This window comes from Cryptomeria japonica, chromosome 9 (assembly GCF_030272615.1).
Source record: "Cryptomeria japonica chromosome 9, Sugi_1.0, whole genome shotgun sequence".
Classification (NCBI taxonomy): domain Eukaryota; kingdom Viridiplantae; phylum Streptophyta; class Pinopsida; order Cupressales; family Cupressaceae; genus Cryptomeria; species Cryptomeria japonica.
In genome coordinates this window covers 275,567,879-275,587,918 of record NC_081413.1, presented here as the reverse complement: position 1 = coordinate 275,587,918, position 20,040 = coordinate 275,567,879, and the positions used below count along the sequence as shown (strand labels likewise).

At 33.3% G+C, this 20,040-nt stretch overlaps 1 protein-coding gene across 4 annotated transcripts in view; it reads right to left on the bottom strand.

Annotated features, from left to right (window-relative positions):
• Positions 1 to 20,040, bottom strand: part of LOC131032982 (uncharacterized WD repeat-containing protein C17D11.16) — a 67,312-nt gene that overhangs the window by 22,233 nt on the left and 25,039 nt on the right. For all 4 annotated transcript variants that reach the window (XM_057964082.2, XM_057964081.2, XM_059210886.1 and 1 more), the window contains 4 exons: positions 10,150 to 10,208; positions 9,857 to 9,955; positions 219 to 286; positions 6 to 102 (listed from right to left, as the gene is read on the bottom strand). In XM_057964082.2, coding sequence (XP_057820065.2) covers positions 6 to 102; positions 219 to 286; positions 9,857 to 9,955; positions 10,150 to 10,208 — 323 coding nt within the window. The remainder of the gene's footprint in view (positions 1 to 5; positions 103 to 218; positions 287 to 9,856; positions 9,956 to 10,149; positions 10,209 to 20,040) is intronic.

The window sequence follows — 20,040 nt, the reverse complement described above, 5'->3', positions numbered from 1 at the left end:
ATCACCTTATCTGTATGAGGATGCATTGTGTGTTCACATTTCTCAGCAACAATATCCCATATCTTAACAGATTTGTCAGCACTTGCACTGGCCAAGACATTTCTGCAGTATTGATTGCAATGCATAGTAAAGAATTACTTCAACTCATTAAAGAGTCTTCTTAATGGTTTGAGTGAGTAATATAACTGAATCCTACAAAGGTAGAACTCAACACCCACCTGTACTCCGAATTCCATGCCAGACCAAGGACAGCATTTGTATGACTTCCATCTTTATAGGTGGCAGCCTGTAAAATAGGGTTTCCGTGTAAAAAAGTTTAGAATTTTAACTAACACATAAGCAAACGGTGACAATTTTTAAACTATTTAGGAAATGAAATTAAGGTATTTTGTTCTAGATTTCTCATGGCTGTTTTGGGCATATTTAGCGTGCAAGCACAAAAAAATATTAATCAGCAGAGGAAAAACATATCTACAGGTATCAATTAGCATGAAGACGAACATTTAGAAAACCCTTATTTAATAAATATGACGCAATTTGGGAAAAGGATGAAAACAAATATTAGAAGAGAAGCTGAATTATAATGAAACTTCCTATAAGTTACCATTAACATCTGAAAATTTTCAATTTCTTTCCACCCATCACCCATCAACAGTTGACACTGAAACATGAACATCCGTTGGCATTCCAGTTTATGTCTACTGTAATTGTTTACTAGTTATTCCAGTTAATTTTCTACCCATTTTCTTATTATGAAGAAAGTTGTGAGATGTCTTTTTTATATCACATAATATATTATATTTTATACGAATAAATCACAATTAAAGATGTTTTCTGGTCTCTTGCTCTTGTTGCAATCTTGTCCACACCCTATTCTATTTTCAGGTCTTGTACCATCATTTTGTACTTACCTTAGAAAGGCTTGAACACTTCCATGCAAAAATTGTATGTCTAAGTTTCATGAAGTATGGATGTGGAATTTGGTTGGAGATATGATGCTCATTCAGGGGTAGCAATTTTTTTTAAATAGAATTTCAGACGTGTTAAGATTAGACCTTGTTACAATAAATAGACAAAAGATGCATGATGATAGCCCAACTCTAATCCTGAGTATGTCCTAGGCGTTCCACTTTATTAAATGGCTCTGGAAACATTGTCATACTCATTATTATTTGAAACAATTTTCTGTTTGTGGTAGGTCTCTAGACAGTGTGTGTCATGCCTTTAGGTGATTGTATATGTTTGAACTTTGAATGGTTGTGTTAATACCTGTGAAACCAGCAGATGCATCTCCAAGGCATAGGATGTGTCTTGAAGAAGCAGAGACATTTGCAATGTGGACCATTAGTATAAAGATGTCTGCAGGGACATCCAAATTGAAGAAATATCTGATCTAACAGATTTACTTGTTCTGTTCATTGCACCATTTTCTGTAAGTAATTTTTCTTTTCTGTCAAAGAAAGGAATCATCACTGAAGATGCTGGACAATGTCTCCTGGTATTAGCACAAAGATGTCTGCTAATACCAGGAGACATTGTCCAGCATCGTTTGAGAGAACAAATAAAGATTAGTCCAGGAAAATGGTGCAATGAACAGAACAAGTAAATCTGTTAGATCAGATATTTCTTCAATTTGGATGTCCCCCATCACTTACCAAAAAAAAAAATCTCGAGTGCACCAGAGGTTGGCAGGCTTAATTTGATGAGGAAGCTAAAAACTATCCCATGTATTTCAGGAGCAAGAGTTATCATCAGAAAAAAGTTGGGAAATGTTTTATGCTTAGGAGCTACATTCATGACAGAGAATGCCAATAATTGGTCAGAATAGAAAGGTCTTGCCCTTGCATCAAGGATGATATTGGAGAATTCAGAATAGCATAGAAAACTTGGCGGTCAAGGCAGACTTGAAGTTGATCATCCATGGAGCAGCACAAGAAAACAATTTAAATTGTAGATTGCAAAAAATAGTTGACGATATTGAAGCTATCTGAGATCAATTTTATCAACTTTGATCATTGTTTCAGAGAATGCAAAATTGGAGATGCAACAACAATGTAATTTCTTCATCAATGATGGTTCTTATCTCAAGAATGATGTTAAATTTTATGATTATCTAAGACTAATTGTGAATAATAAAGCCTTCATTGGTCTTTCAGCCTATGTTTATCATTAAGTGTTCTTTATATCAAAATGAATTGATTGTTTTTTACCTTCCCTACATCTTCTCTTTTCTGCCTGTTCTATGTCTTCTTCATCTGAGCCTTGTCTCTACTAGACTTTTCCACTATTTTCTTTTCTTTTTCTTACCAGCCTCTAACCTCTTTGTTCATTATCACTTTTATCTTTATTAGAATAATATTAAATTATTAAAAGATAAAGCTTACAGTTGTAAAAAGCCACCTTACTGGTAGGTGTTTTATTTCTATTGTTTTAGTTCACTTATTAGTGAGTCATGTATTGTTTATCCATTTGGGTGGTTTCTTATCCAATCTCTATATAAGGAAATGACACTCTTGTAAATTAGTTGTAATAATAAAATCAGTTATTTAATTGAATATTCAAATATTGTGTTCTATTAATTTTTGCAATATGGTGACAGAGCAGGGAATTACGTGAAAGGATTTCTCATGAGGATTTCAACTGGGAGCTTCGCACCATTTGTTCCAACTAAAAATTGCAGCAGTGAGAAGTGGAAAATTACAGATAAATTTTTATTGTGAAAATCTCGGAAATATTTTTAGATTTCGTAAGTTTTAAGATGATGAAAATCAGAGAATCATGGGTTTAAATCACACCAATAAAATTCATGAGTTGCGACTTTTAGATATCGCCTAAACTTTTTCCCCAAAAATTGTGGAGCTATTCCTAGAAATCATGTTTATTTTTCTTTTGACAAAAAACATGTTTGCCCATGCAAGAGTATCACAGATTTATCAAAAAAATGTGACTAGCGAGGGCTCTTCATAAAAAGCCACAATTGGTAAAAAAAATTGCATCGAGCAAAAAGAAAAGGACGTGCTTTTTTTTTAATTGCAGAAAAATAATCGTGCCTCCCAGATAGAATCATGAGCCACGTAAGCTGTTTAAAGGTTCCTTTTACGGTTGCTACTGCAAGCCGCATTTTTTTAACAGCCTTAGGGCACATGGAATGTTCAACAAGTTTAATGAAAGTCATGATTAGGACATAGAGATCACTCTTTTTTTAAGTGTGAGAATTGCAGCTAGTGCAAGTAAAACCAACACCTGGGGTTTCGAAAGCAGATTTTTATCAATTCATCTTTGCATTTTTCTTAAATCCATGACTAGTTATTTTGTGAGAAGTTTTTCTACAGTTTGCAGCCAGATTGTCCTCAAAAGTGCTAGGGTTTGACAAGGGAATGAAGATATTTCTATTGGATTGGGCCACAATGGACTTGTGTTAAAAGGAGACCAAGATTTTGTTCTTGGGTCTTGACGATGCAGAGAAGACCACTTTTCTGAATATGGGTAAAATGCAGAATCAGTCTACATTGGCATAATGAGGCTAATGAAGTTAATATGAATGAAAAAAGGAGATGCATACATCAAAGGAGTTGTACTTTTGGCAATGAGGGTAGCAGCAGACTCGGAAGGTTAAACAACCTTGCACTTTGCTTGTGAATATCATAAAGTAAAATATGCTGCAATACTTCTTGAAGTTAAAAACAACACACTTTGTCGCCATGTTGAAGATCCTCTAAATGCATTTCCAAGAGAGTCTGGAAAGATTACTATGCCAAATCAATTACACATATTTTAAAAATCCCACACTTCGAAGACGGGAAAGAAGTCAGTATAGACAACTCAAAAAGGATAGCTGCCTAATTATCTTGGGAATTTGTGATCTTGCGAGCCATACCCTTACAAGGTCATGTGACAGCTTGATAGAGCTCAATGAGTGTATAGCTCAGTATGGATTGTTGTCCAATGGTTCAGGAGATCTATAATTTGGGAGTTTGAGGAGGTCGTAACCTGAGAACATGGGAATTCATCTCAGAAGCGACACCTTTACAAAGGTTCAAAGCAGCTTGATGGATCTCTACGAGGTGTATGGTCCATTTTCAAAGAAAACCTTCTAAAGAATGGCATATTCTTGGTTCAGGATGTTTTTAGCTTGTTTTGTTTTTAGTGAAGCCTTGCGTTGGGGGAGAGGGGCGTGTGGGGTATTAGAATAAAATTAAATTATTAAAAGATGAGATTCACAAGTAGTAATAAAGCCACCTTAGTGGCAAGTGTTTTCTTTTTATTTTTTTAATTCGTTTTTTAGTGATTCGCGTGAGGTACTAGAATAATATCAAATTATTAGAAGATAAGGTTCACAGTAGTAATAAAGCCACCTTAGTGGCAAGTGTTTTCTTTCTATTTTTTTAATTCGCTTTTTAGTGATTCGCATAATGTTTATCCGTTTTGGTAGTTTCTTTTCCAATCTCTATACAATGAGATGAAACTCTTTGTTATAATCAATCCAATTATTTAATAGAATATTGGAATGTTAGGTTCTACTAACTTTTGCAATAGTCTCTATTTTATCTTTGGTGTCCCTTGACATTCATTTATTTTTAACTTATTGAGTGCCACCTTTTCTTTTCTTAGTGACCTTTTCCTTTTACTATTATTCCACAACATTTTCATTTTCGAATTTGTATCCTTTCCCAAAGAAACCTTTCTCACTTTTCCTTGTTCCCTTCCAAGGTTTCATTACGCAAATTTAGCTCCTTACGCACTTAGTAGAACTTCAATTTGAAGGTAGCATGCAGAAAAAAGTAGTTCACGCTAATGCAAGTACCTAACATGCCACTGCTCCATTAGAAGCTTTCATCTCAACAAGAGTATATCATTTCTAGTTTGCTAATAATGACACTTTTAGACAAAATGTTTTCTTATATTCAATTATCTGGCTTTAAAAAGAATGGTTCTAAGAAAGCTCAATATTTTTCCTTAAATATGGGCAATGCATCTTCACAAGAAAAAGAAAAAGTGTATGCCGAATCATGGTTATTGTTGGTAGGATATGGGGCTGCGAGGTACCACAAATGTCATTTGGGTCATTTCTAGACCCATATATCCATTATGTACCCCTTAAATAGCCTTAAGCCAGCTCTAATATACATAAATAAGCTATAAAAGAGTAAAATATCATACAATAAACGGCAAATTCGTGGGAATAAGATAATTAAGAGTTATTATGAATGGATATGATGGAAAGGCATCATGACAAGGCATAAAGCGGCTATATAAAGATGGAAAACTGGGAGATAAGTATGTGGAAGAGTGTAAACATGTGTGGAATAATATGTATTAAATATATGTGAGAATAAGAAAGTGTAAAACATATATGTGATATATATATATGTGTGTGTGTGTGTGTGTGTGTGGTTTGTTATAAAATGATTTATACTTATTTAATACATAAGTTCTCCCTTTTTATTGCATCACACCAAAGTTTACTACATATAATAGAATCTTAAACCTTACACTTTGGTCAAGGTTTTCTGTCAATATTGGCTCCGTTGCGGGAACCTTGGTGGTTGTTGCATAAGGACGGAGAGTATAGCAAAAAAGAAATTATTGTTAAAATTTTGATTTGAAAATTTTGTACTTTTTTTAAGTAAATATGAAACAATGGGAAAGATTGAAGATAAAAAATGAGGGTTTAAGGAATGCAAGAGATATTTACGAAGAAGAATTAATGATAGATGACAGGTGTAATTTAAAAATTATAGCAAGGATAAATGAGCTAGAAAAGGAGAAATATGAATTATTATGTGAAAATAATAATATTGATCAAGAATTGAAGTTATATTAGAAAATGAAGAACTACAAGTAAAGTTGAATTTGATTATTGGGTTGGCTTAAAAAATATAAAAGAGGATAAAAGTTTTGAGAAGGATGTTATATTAAAATTGAAAGAAGAACATAATCAGTTGAAACAGTTGCTTACAGCATGTAAAAAGGAAAATCAGTACCTAAGGTCTAAGCCTACACTATGTAATGTCTCATGTGATACAAATGATTTGTGTTATTCATTTGATGAATCATGTGATAAAGGTGATAGAGCTAAAGATACTTCTGATGAAGAGAATAATGGTAAAGATAATGATGATTTTGAATCCACAAGTCTTGATAGTTGTGATGATGATGATGACAAAGGATATTCTCCCAAAAATGTTGGTCTTAAGATGACAGGAAGAATGGGATATATAAGAACAGTTTATAAAAATCCTATTGAACCAAGTGTGAGGAAACTAATGAAGTACCTATAAATGGAAAAGAGGATGATCTTACAATTATGGAAAGTACTAACAAATCACTTCAAGAAATACAATGTTCTCATTGTCATAGGAAAGGACATGGTAAAGAAATGTGTTGAGATCTTCCTCCTTCTAGACTTTGTGGACTAAAGAATCATTCTAAAAATGTATTGGAATAGAGAGTTGAAGAAAGCATCTATGTAAGATTGTATGGAAATGAATTGTGGATGGAATGATGGATATAATTGAAAAATAATCACATATATGTTTAAAGCATAAATATTCATATATAAAAAGTGATAGCAATCAAAAAAGTTTAAATATTTGAGTAGTGATACAATGCACCAAGGGGTGTGTTGTTGAAAAGAAGTAAAGAATAAGGGAAAAGACTACAATGGGAACATGTCACAAAAATAAAGAGGGTTGCTAATAGAAAAAAGAAAGATAATCATGAAGGATAAAAGTGATTTCATTAAGTTGTCTTGAGGACAAGACAATGTTTTAGGCCTGGCGAGAATGTTGGCAAGATATAGGACTGTGAAGCACCACAGATGTTATTTGGGTCATTTCTAGACCCATATATCGAGTATATACCCCTTAAATAGCCTCAAACCACCTCTAATATACATAAATAAGTTTTAAAAGAGTAAAATATTATAGAATAAAAGGCAAATTCTTGGGAATAAGACAATTAAGAGTTATTATAAAAGGATATGATGGAAAGGAACTATGAAAAGGCATAAAGGAATAGAGTGGAAGTGGAATAGTATGTATTAAATATATGTGAGAATAAGGAACTGTGAAGCATATATGTGATATATATATGGATGAATCATGATGAATGGATTATAAGACATCTAAGAAACTAAAGTATCAAGGATGTATATATATGTGAATGAATGTAATTTGTTATAAAATGATTTATACTTATTGCATATAAGTTCTTCCTTTTTATTGCATCACACCAAGGTTTACTACATGTAACAGAATATTAAACATTACACTTTAGTCAAGGTTTTTCTGTCAACAATCATGATTGTGTAGTTGGCAATCATCACCAATAGTATTTCGTACCCACCATTTGAACAGTTACAAACAACTATATTTACTTCATTGATAGCATCGGAATTCCTCGTTATCCCTTCATGGTCATTTTATCATGTAAGCTAATTTGTCAGAATTTTAAGCATAACTAAAACAGTAGAAGCATGAATTTTTTATTTAGCATTAGTTTTTTTATTTCTTAGAATATGATTAAGCAATTGATGTTGAACTTTGAACTGGAGTCTGAGAGGTGAATGGCAATAGAAGATCTGATTGGCAGAAAAGAAGACACAGGCTACCCAGAGATTGACATCAAGAGGAGAACGATAATAATCAGAGATTCACCGAAGTGCCTGCTAATTTCAATGTGAAACCAAACCACAGGGAAACTTCTCAGTTGCATGATCAAATAACAAATAGCAATCTTCAGAACTTATTACATGGTGCAGTTAAAAGATATTATACAGCAGGAAGGTGGCATAGGAGTCCAATTGCACTCCTCACCTCTGCACTGCCTCCCCTCTCCACTGCCTCCCCTCTCCACCCACCCCTGCTTCGATGGTCAGAGGGAAAAGGATAATAAAAAATCAGGAAATTTCATCTATATGATGACAATTATAGTAGCACGCAAACAAGAAGAATTTCCAATTTGAGGCATTAATTAACTTTCCATTCAGAATCCCATCATTGCAAATAAAGATAAAGCAGATCCCCAAGCACCGGAATGGAACAATGATTTCTATCGGAGGAAGCATATGCTATCTAACATTAGCATCCAGTTACCTAGCCAATCAAATAAGCAGAAATCTGCATGTCCTGACAATAAGCAGCCAAATTTAAGTCCATCCAAATAATCATAACTGAGATATCAATAGTAACCCATGCTATGGTTGGATCTCTAATGATAAGTTCACTGGGGATGCATTCCAGTCCAGAATAAATGATGCAGGGAATCCTCAAGACCAAATGATGAATATGTGGCTGTGGAATTCGACCAGACAAAGTATTGCCTCTTTCTGATGACAAAATGATAAGGTAAACCATCAAAAGTGAAATGCTAAGGGCTTGGTTCAGAGATTTTTTGAAAGTAACAATTTTGATATCTAAAGTACAGAAAGGAACATAAAGACGCTTAAAGGAGAAAACAATTCCTGCAATTTATGCCAAGGTATAATGGTGAATCGATTGAGTTTAAACTTAGTAAAGAAAAGTTTCAACTTTTAACCTATTCTTGAATAACAAAGTGTAATTCTTGCAGATTAGACCTGGTTATGATGATGAAATGACTCAATTTCCAGCTAAATAAAAAAAAAGTTATAACCATTCCTTAGATGAAAAAATGCCACAGTATTTTTGAGAACCAAACAACAAAATTCACTACAACAACTTAGATTAAAAATATTCCAAACTTGAGGTCCCTCAGGTATGTTCAAAGTTTTTATGGATAGCACCTAATAAAGTTCCAAATTTTAGCCAGCCAAGCACATAAGTGGTCAGATCACTAAACCCTTGTCACATCATTATTGTCACTTACATGGATATTAAGCACCAATATTTAAACCTAAATGTTTAGCGATAAACTATAGTGAGACATAAACAACAAAACAAAGGTCAGGGATAAACTTAATCATGAAGGCACGATTGAACCAGATTATTTTACATTTCAAACCAAGCAAAAAAAATTCTAATTATCTGTATGTTTGAGAAAACATTAAAGGATATGCAAGTCCAGGAGTTGCAAAGTTAAAGTTTTCAAGGTCTACAGATTTGTCAAATAAAGGTTTACAACATTACTGTATAAAAAAACATTAACAAACTAAAATAAAGAACACATGTCAATAAAATTAATATTTTGAAGCAGAAACCAAGAGATTGACCTCAATGCAATAGCCTTTTTAACCACTTTTCAAGTTTTATTTCTAGGTTTTGATACAAATTATATATTGTTTCATTTATTTCAAATCTTATTTTGTAGTTCTTTCAAACACTTAGATTGGGACATATTATAGAGCACATAATAGAATTCAGCATGTAATTCATCCTGGACCTATTTCTCCAACAGAGTCCACACAAGAATAGGATCATAAGAGGATAAAAATGAAGATTGCGGGAATGTGAACAGTATTTAGAATATATGGAAAAACTGGGAGAATGATCCCTGGTCACAACTACATTCACTTTCACTTGCCAGGTTTGTGAAAACTTATGACAAGATTTGTATATGAGAGTCATTTAATTGCAACATAGAAAGAGGGCTGATGGGTTCACAAACCTTTAAAAGAATAAAAGAAAACTAAAATGTTTAAATTGCAGTTTGGTAGACCTTGATTGGAATATTACCTGTGGAGAAATTTAGAAGATAATTCATACTCATAGATTGTCAGTTTTATAAACACCTATAATAAAAATTGTATACAAGAAGCACTCAAAATGTCATATGCTAAGGAAATTGCATGTTCTTGGACATTTACATAATTAAGAACCAAAGGATATATTTCAGTGCTGCAGCAAACAATTGATTCAGAGGTGAGACAGAAACAAACCTGTTTATTTTTTTTCTTCTTCTTGATTTTGGCTATGTTTCTCGATGTGTCACATTTGACAACACCTCCCAGCATTATACTAGGTTCAACTGCGTCAAGCTAAGGCAAGAAACAAGCGTAAATGGGTGAGACAGCATGGTACTTTAAAGTGAATTACCAGTACATATTACTTGAGAAAGAGAACAAAAGAGGTAATAATATCCACAGATTTTGTATCATTAAAAAAATTTCAGGGATTTTAAGGAAAAGAGACTAGAATATTTTGAATGAAAAGGGTAAATGATATCACATACAACATCAAGGTCCCAAATCTCAATCTCTGGTTGCATTGTTCCAACAGCAACAAAATTTCCTGAATGAATCAAATGCCACAAATGAGAAGTGAAATTCAATCCTACTCCAAAAGGCGGCTGTAAATTAGGTATCCAATATTTTTTTAGCTCGGTACATTAAAAAGCTGAAGAGAGCTATAATATAGATTTATAATATATATAAAAAAAAATCAAAATGTCAAAATGACATTTACCGAAGTTCAAACTATTACACATAGAATCATCATTAAACTCACTCAAAGGATTTACAAAGATGTTTCTAAATATGTAAATCAAATCATAAAATAATCAGGCCACCTGCTATCTCCCTAGCTTGGGGGAGAATTAGCAAGCTCTATGTGGGAACCACACTACAATGTAAAAGAGAGAATGGTGAACATACAGGAAGAGAATATTGCCACAAGTAATGTCACCACAGTTAAAAAATGATAGTTTAATGAAGATAGATAACTCCAGATCAAATGATGGCATCAATATATGGTGCTTATAATCTCCAATACAGTTAAATGAAGAAAGATGTTGCCAGATCAAAAGAAGACACCAAAATATGGGTACTTGGAATCTTCTTCATATGCTTATAAGAAAAAGGCAAAAAAAAGATGAGAACCTGAAACAGGAGAGACTAGCATCATATTCAGCCCAGCTGCATTGAAACAGGTGTTACAATGCAGCATCGTTTCTTTAATGGTCATCTAGTTGTCTAGTTTGCTTAGGTAGTTTCTACCAATGAAGCATTAATCATTTGGGGAATTAATTGGCAAATCAAAAGTATAAGATTTTTTGAAAAACTCATGAAAAAATGGGGAAAAAATCGGATTTACAAAAAGCCATAAAAAATTGAAGAAAAACAATCAAAAATTACTTTTTTTTAATATTTACAGACATTTCCATAGCATAGAGATATTGCAAGCAAACAAAAAATAGACTTCAACCACATGAATTGCAAAGTTGCATGGACAAGGATACGGGCCGATACGATATGGTTATTTTTCGAGACTCTCTAAGATGGATACAGCTGGTATACATACACACACACACACTACCAATGATTAATAGTTAAGAGTTAAAAATATATTTGAATTATATTTGATATTTTTATTTTTATTGTATATTTAGATTTAAATATTGGAATATTTAACAATTATTTATTGTTATTTTTTAATTATATTTAATATACATTCTTAACTATTAATTGTTGTTAAAATATTAAATATAATATTTAATTATATTAAAAATGATTAATATTTAAGAGTTACTTTTATATATATGGTTAATTTTTAATTATATTTAATAAAATTTTATTTTTATTTTATACTCAGATTTAAATATTGAAATATTTAACTATTATTCATTGTTAATAGTTGATTAGATTATATTTTATATATTTTAATTTTTAATTTAGATGCGTAATTTTATTTAACAATCTTAAAAATATTGAAATTTATATTTAATTTAATATTAAAATCACGCTAAATTATAATATATTTTAATAGTTTTATATTCAGATTTAAATATTGAATTATTTAACTATTATTTATTGTTAAGAGTTAATTATATTATATTTTATTTATTTAACTATTTTAAAAATATAAAATTTATATTCATTCTAATATTAAAATTGTTAAAACAATGGGTTCTCACTGTGGAGACCCAAGTTCAATTCCCAATAGGGACATCTAAAAAAATGAATTCTAAGTTGTGACTCTTGGCCTTCCATAAAAATGGGGAAGGTCTAGGGTCAATCTAATCAAACATAATAATAATAATAATAATTCATAATACTGCGGCTTCGGTCTATTACCTACCAAAAAAAAAAAAAATTAAAAATGTGCTAAATAAATTACATATTAATAAAATTAGAAATATTAACCAAAAAATTAAAAGGAAAAATTATAATTCTCATTGAAAATAAATCGAACTAATTCTTTCTCCCACTTTAAAAAAATAAAAATTAATAAATAATATCATATGGAACAATATGAAATATTTAAAAGACATTTTTATTTATCAATTTAAATGCCTATAATATGCAGTTTTATTGAATGAAATTGAAACGCAAAAATATTAAAAAACTGAGTTCAACAAAAATGGTTTTAATCGAATGATCTCAGCAATTTTCCCTTTACTCCCACACATCGCATGATATTGTCCTTCATCGCGCACTATTTTTATTGATTTTTGCAAGTGTTTATGTGTTTTTTTTTGGGCTTTTCGGGTATCTCCTAGGGTTTTGACGAGTTCGCCGATTTCTGGCCGATTATTCGCCGATTTCTAGCCAATTTAAACACGATTTAATCCGAGAAAAAGCATTGAAAATCGTTGACCAATAAATCGCAATTTTTTGGGGGTAAAAATCGGCTGCCTAGCTGATTCGTGATTAATCGCGTATAATCGTGTTTTTCTAAAGATGTTTTGCTTCTTTGGTTTCTATTTCTGGTTTCACTTCACGATTGTTTCTTTTAGAAACATCGTTTGTGTAAATCTATTTAAGAAGACTTTGTCTCCATTGTTTAATACAACATCGAATTATCATTACATGGTATTAGAGCAAGTCGATGGGACGTTTCAGAATTTGACGAATTTTTTACATTAAAATTCGTGGCCTCTTGCTTTTTGGCAATTTTTTTAATAAAAAAATTTGTGGGGTCATGTTTTCTAACATTTGAAGGTTTTTGGGAGTTGTTTTCAACCCGTGTTTTTTTTGTGATTGTTTAAGGTGACGTGTGACTTCTATCCTCGTGTTTTCTATTCGTGAGGGTTTTTCGCGTTGCTATTCGTGGGTGATGCATGTTTTTTGTGCCTTCTTTCTGTTTTTCTAGGTGGCGACGCACTTTACTAGGTGCCACATCGGTTTTTTCAGCAGTAGTGTTTTTCCTGAGTCGCAACCCTGGCTTCTGTGTTTATATTTGTTTTGCATTGGCCTAGCACGTGAAACTTTTTTTTGCGTTGTTTCTCTGTTACCCGAGACTAGGGCATCGTTCGATGCCGGATGTTGCGATTTTCTACTGGCGTCTGTGTTTTTTTTTGTTTGCGTGCGACAGCGAATTTTTGATGTGTTGTGTTTCGCCATTTTCATCCCATGATTTCTCTATGCGAAGGGTGTTTTGCAAATTCGTGGTTATCGTGATAGGGTTTTTTTGAAACACGGCTCTAAACCTACAGATTTTGTATTCTGGTGGCGGCTAGGATTTTTGTTGTTATATACTCACAGCTAGGGTATCATGTTTTCTCTGCAAGGAGAGGTTCAAGCATTTCGATGTTCTGGGTTTTTATACCTGATGGGGCTTTTAAATTTTTGTCCCTTAAAAAAATTAATCAAGGGATTTATATTTTTTATCCTTAAATATCTATGGGTTTTAATAATTTTTATCCTTAAAAAATTCTCTTGGGTTTTATCGTATTTCCTCAAAAACGAAATTTTGTGTATTGATCCATGTCTCTAATTTTGTGTCTTGGGTTTTGATAGATTTTCCTCCTCAAAAACCGTGTTTCATTTGTAATTCGCGATGTTCATGTGGGATTCTGGGTTTTGCATGATTTTGTCCTCAAAATCATGGGTACAAGTGTTCCCGTCTTAGGGTTTTTACCGTTTTTTCCAAAAAACGATGTTCTGTAAACTTCAGTTTTAGGGTTTGACAGTTTTTCCCTCAAAATTTGTGGCTTCTTGCAGTCTGTTTTGGGGCGTCGTGCTCATCTGCAAAAGTTTGTTGAGGTTTGTCGATTTTTCCTCAAAATCGTGGTTTTAGTTTCACCTTCATCTCAGTGTCTCTCTGGCTACAAGGAGTGATACCTTTGTTACCCAACATCAGGTTGGACGATTTGTGATGATTTGTGGTGATATCCAGAAGTTTTGCAAATTCTGGGAGGGTCACTGGCAGGCTCTTGTCGCAAAGTGTTCTCTCAGTTGGTAGAACGATGACCATTAAGGGAGGGTGTTAGAATAATGTATTGTTTCTTAAGTGGTCATCTAGTTGTCTAGTTTGCTTAGGTAGTTTCTATTTCTGGTTTCACTTCACGATTGTTTCTTTTAGAAACATCGTTTGTGTAAATCTATTTAAGGAGACTTCGTCTCCATTGTTTAATACAACATCAAATTATCATTACAACAGGGACTTGATCAAGAATTTCTCTACTCGAACTGGAAAAGTTGTATTATATATCATCTTGAATGTTAATAATAGTATATCTCGTATGTTATATATAGTATATCTCAGAAACAATGTTCAAACATGTACAAAAATTATACTTGAATGATGTAACAAGATGACCACACCCTTGCATCTCCTAGCATTTGCATTGACCTCTTAAGTATTATAGAATGGAGATACCTTTTTGCCGAAGAGATGTCACCTTATACTTATAGAGACGCCAACATGGCATAATTCACTAAACTCTTTCTTGATCTAGAAGTAAAGGACATAATCGTGGATGAATTTGGGCATTTTATCGCTTGGACAAGTCACAACCTTACTGTTCTTCAAGATAAGTACAAGGGCACTCATACGTGGTGGTACATCCATGACTAAAGATTCGTTTACCTACAGCCTTTTTCTATCAAACATATCACCAGTATGCACATTCCATTTTCCAGCTTTCATACTTTTCTTTGGCATAATTTTTACTGTTGTAATGACTATGTCTCAGATCTCAACAGGTTGTGACCAACTCTTCAGCTAAGAACTAGAATGCATGCACCTTTATCCAATTAGTTAAGTGCAAGTGGTTGGCTATGGAAAGGCAAAAGAAATGGTGAATGTGCATTCCAACTTGCAAATACTCTCACACAAGTAATTTGAGAACGAAGGGTCAATGAGACATTGGGGTGTAGCCCCAAAGAATCCTAAATTGATGCTTTTGTTGCACAACTTTCCTGCAAAGCTGCTACACAAGACTTGCATAATGGAGCTTGTGCGAGTGCCACTGAGGCTTCTTATTGTTCTAACCTATCTTAATCAACAGCTGACAATGAAGTTCTCAATTAAGAGCAATATGGTGACGACTGATTTGTATTAATTTTCTATCTGCAATTGCACTAGTATAATCTTTAAACCATTTTGATTTTCATTAATCTTTAACATTAGTAAGCTGACAATCAGAATTGAATTATCAATTATCAGCTGTGTTCTCAATTTAGTATTTAAAGTTGTACATTCTGTGCAACTTACAGTTATTTATATACATTTTTTATGTTTTACACACACACATACATATATTGTATAGCCAACTGCCAAACCTAAACATACTGAACCCAGGTAACAAAACTGACCAATTTCTGAATCCAAACCCACAACTTTTGTTTTAAATTATAGTCCAAAAAGTGTGACCTAGACTTTGAAGAAGGTGACACAACATCAAATATGCAACTTGAAAAAGAACTAGCGGTCACAACAAAACTTTATCTGTATTCTAAACTGACAGGAACATACTGTTACATAAGTCTTCCTATAATTTATTTGTGACAATAGATATATTGTGTATATGCCAGGGCTATGCACAAGATTGTGTGCAGCCAGAACCTTGAAAAAGGATGTCAAGCATATAAAACTTAAATAAGGCATGAGAATATACAATTTCAGACACATAATTTTATAGACAGCAATTAGATGACAGTTCAATTCCTGTGGCTAGTAATGTGTATCATTCCTTGTAATGTTAAGACGGTGTCATGTAGTGTGGTGTGAAGGGTTTCATAAATGAATTTTTGGTCTAGACACTAGGCATATGTTGATAGCATGAAGCATGTTGGATGTAGTAATTAGCAAAGTATTAATGGCAAATAAGGATATCGTTTTGAATGTATAACTACCTATCAGCTTTGTCATCAAAGATTTTTGTGTGAGACTTGCATGTTGTAAAAGCAAGAAATAAGGCCTAAACCTAATCATGCTTTCTCCCCCAGGAAAGCAGTGGAACTCCTTTCCTTCCTTAGCATGAAAAGACCAGTTAAATCTGATAAAGTTATACCACTTAGTCCAATGCAGGTGTGTCCTCCTTTCACAATTTAGAGCACAGGAAACTGAGTCCACCACGTGTCTTTTGACCAAGTCCTAATAATTTTATTTACAAAGATCAATGCCAGTTGATCAAGATACAGATCAATTAGGTGCACTAGCAGATATTAAAGCTTTAGAAGCCCATAATGAACCACAGAATGCATGCCAAGGTAAAGTAGTAAGCTGGGAAAATACAACATCATCTGCTGATTTCATTATAGTTTAAGAGTAATAGCAACTTCTCTCTATCATAAGGACCTCCAAATCTTTCCTTCTGCAAAGGAGACATACATAAGTCTCCAGACTAAAACTGGTGCACGATCCTTCATAGGTAATGACCTGGTTGTACTTTGTTTTGAACTCTGAAAATATATTGAATCTTATTTATCAAACATATATTATATCTTGCCCTTGTTAAAACTTTAGTGCAGCAAACTACAATGGTAACTTTAAAGACTAATATAAGTTGGCACACCCAGTTGGAAACTTAAAAAAGCTAAAAGAAACTACACAAATAGAATAGTGAAATATGCAGTGGTACCACATTTTAGAAAATCCAGTTTGGCCATCAATCTGTGCATGGAAAGTAATGGATCTCCTGATTTGCCATCAAGTATTGACCAATGAGATTTCCATAGATCCATAGATACAAACTTAAGCGTATGCAGACATCGGTAAAGGGCATCTTGGCAACTTCTGTAATAGCAATTGTAATCTAACAAAAAAGATCATTATAGGTTGAGAACTTGTCAAGCAATACATTTGACCATAAAACTACACATGTACCAGAGAAGCCTAAAAAGATAAAAATTTAATCCTTGTGGCCATTTAAAATAACTGATGAACAGACAAAAATAATCATTCGGATTATTATTTAAGAGCTCATGCACAAGGATATACACGTCTGCCTCCCAGTGGTACCAGAAAAGCTGAGTACAACCTTGGTTGCAATGGGGTACCCTGGCAACACTGAAAGTGTTACAAGAGCAAAGCATACTTCAACCTAAAAACAAATGTGGTTGTTAGGACCCTCAATGGTGCATATGATTTGTAAATCATCAAACTCTCTAATTAGAACAAGAGTATTTCACCCACATTGTGATGTCCCTTTCTAATTACAGAATACAGCCATGTTTGGCTGATTGAGGTCATAAGTAAAAACAATCAAAAAATAGATAAAATAACAAGATCCATATTGGCTTAACAGTAAAGAGATTAATTGAAAACAATAAATTCATATTTACTTTATTGCACAGCGGAATTTGACATAGATATTTGTAAGATTCCTTATTATTATACCAGTTACAGTTGCCTGGATTAGAGACCAGAATAAGTAAATCAGAAATAATTCAGAAATAAATAAATCAGATACACAGGTGAAAGATTAGCAGATAATCCATATACAAATTTTATCATAATGGTTTATTTAAGTTTAGTCGGACAGTAAGCTAATTCATTTGTATTGTAAGTTCCAGAAATATTGTACAGTTAGTTTTCTTTAATTAGTTCTTTATTTTCCCTAGAGAGACAGCGGATGGTAGGAGTGGTTCATCATGCCAGACCCAAACCCAGGAGCAGTCACTTGCCCTACTGGCCTACTGGTCCATCCTTACACAGTAGGTGGTATATTTGGGTGGGAAATCGACCCCCCTACAGATCCCCTCTCCCTGTAAAGGCAATTATATCAGTTCATAATTATTAGGTTTATTAGTGTAGTATCATTTAGTCCAGTTCCTTGTTTCAATGTTTGTTCAATTTATTTTTCAAGAATTAAGTATTAATTAGTTGTTCTAATTTATTTGATCTTGAGGGAAATCCTCAACAGTCTGAAACAACTTAATTTGGAACAAGAATAGATTGTAACTTAAGTTTATATAATTCCTCCACTAACCATACACATTCTGTATATCGTGAGGAATAAAAATATAGTTAAGGAATACTCTAACTATGGTATAGTTCACACTTCCAGCAAGTATATCATGTGAATACGATTAGAGACAGAATTTAATAATAACATAGCATATTGACAAATACGGAATATACTTTTAACACTTAGTTTGGAATTCAACGGTTACAGGTTCAATACTTAAAAAGAATCTAATCTCCTTATCGGTCCGAGTATGGATACATACGTCCTGATGTATTGAAGAAATGCTAAATATTATAATGCAGATTATTAACCAATTTATTAACAGAGGACCAATAATCAATACGTAATTTGTGCTGAGGCTGGAGTATTACTTATACCGATTTATACGATAATGATCATAAACCTTCTGAGGTGTTAGGCACTTACCTGGAGCGAATTCCTCCTTTACAAATCCAATGCACTGTAGACGATACTTTTCTTTCCTTCCCTGACTTCCCTTTTTCCTCCCACGTACCTTTAAATATCCATCGATTGGATATACGCCAAAGGTTGTGCTTCTTCCATAGGACGGGTTTCTCCAATAGCCACGTCCTTTACCTTGAGCGCTCCACTTGGATATATTCCTTTGCATTGTTTATTAGTTATAATTTGACTTATGTTTATTCTCACTTTGAGCGGACCCTTCACATTCATTTCATTCGATTAACTTTAATTATAACATGATTTCATCCTGATAAACGTTTAATGTACCCACTACTTCAGTTATTATAAATATCTTCTATGATCATAATCTATAGTTTTGTGAGGCCCCTAAGTCTTCCTAAACTTGACGTAACATCTTATTGTTTGGTGTAGTTTAAAGGGGACCAAATCTGATACTATTCTGACATGCTCTGTTGGTTGTCTGCTGAAGGCAGGGACTTAAGGAATGAAATTACCTTTAATGCTCCATAATATATTTCGTTGGTGAGCAATTACTAACAATCTGAAGCATTGTTTTAAGCTGGTGGGTCCCGGATGCACAGGGGACTGAAATATTAATACTTTATCTCTGATCTGATTATATTTAGTACTCTGTATTTTCTCTCGTGGTTCGATCTACTTCAAACAGACATTTACCTGGGTCGACCATCTAAGGATGTGCACCCCCAGCGCGATTTTGTAAAATTCATATATTGCATTAATATTAAAATACAGTGATATAGATATATCTGATATAATCATCATTGGGTCATGACACACATGTATAGGGAAGTGGAAGTGGTAGGTAGTTCATGAAATGGTAAATTGATATTAAACTAATGAAGCAAAGAAAATACGTATACGCAATTTACAATACGATGTTTCTAAATGAAACAATCGTCAATTGAGAACTAACTTAGAAACTATCTATTAAAACTAAAGATGACTTAATAAAATAAATGACCATTAAAGAACAATTAATTACTCTAATACCCTCCCTTAATGGTCATCCTATCAACTACACCAAGTTACCCCCTAAATTTTACAAACTTGTTCAAGCTCGGAGACTTGGTGAGAATGTCTACAATCTGGTCCACAGTTGGAACATACTGCAAGACCATAGTTCCATCCTCAACAAGCTGACGAATGAAATGACAATGAAGCTCAACATGTTTGGTTCACTCATGGACGACTAGATTCTGGCAAGTTTCAGCACCCCCTAATTATCACAGTACAAGGGTAAAAGCCTTGCTTGAGACATTTTCATGTCAGAAAGCATCCTTCGAAGCCAAACTGCCTCACATGTTGCCTTAACAGTTCCCCGATACTTTGCTTCTGTTGAGGAAAGAGATACTACCTACTACTTCTCACTAGTCCATGTGACTGCACCCTTGCCAAGACTGAAGACACACCCAAAAGTAGGCATCTTGTCATCAACATAACCTACCCAATCTGAGTCTATAAAACCAATCAGTTGAGGATCTTTGCTTCTGCTGTACAAAATGTCAAAGTTAGGTTTCCCTTTCA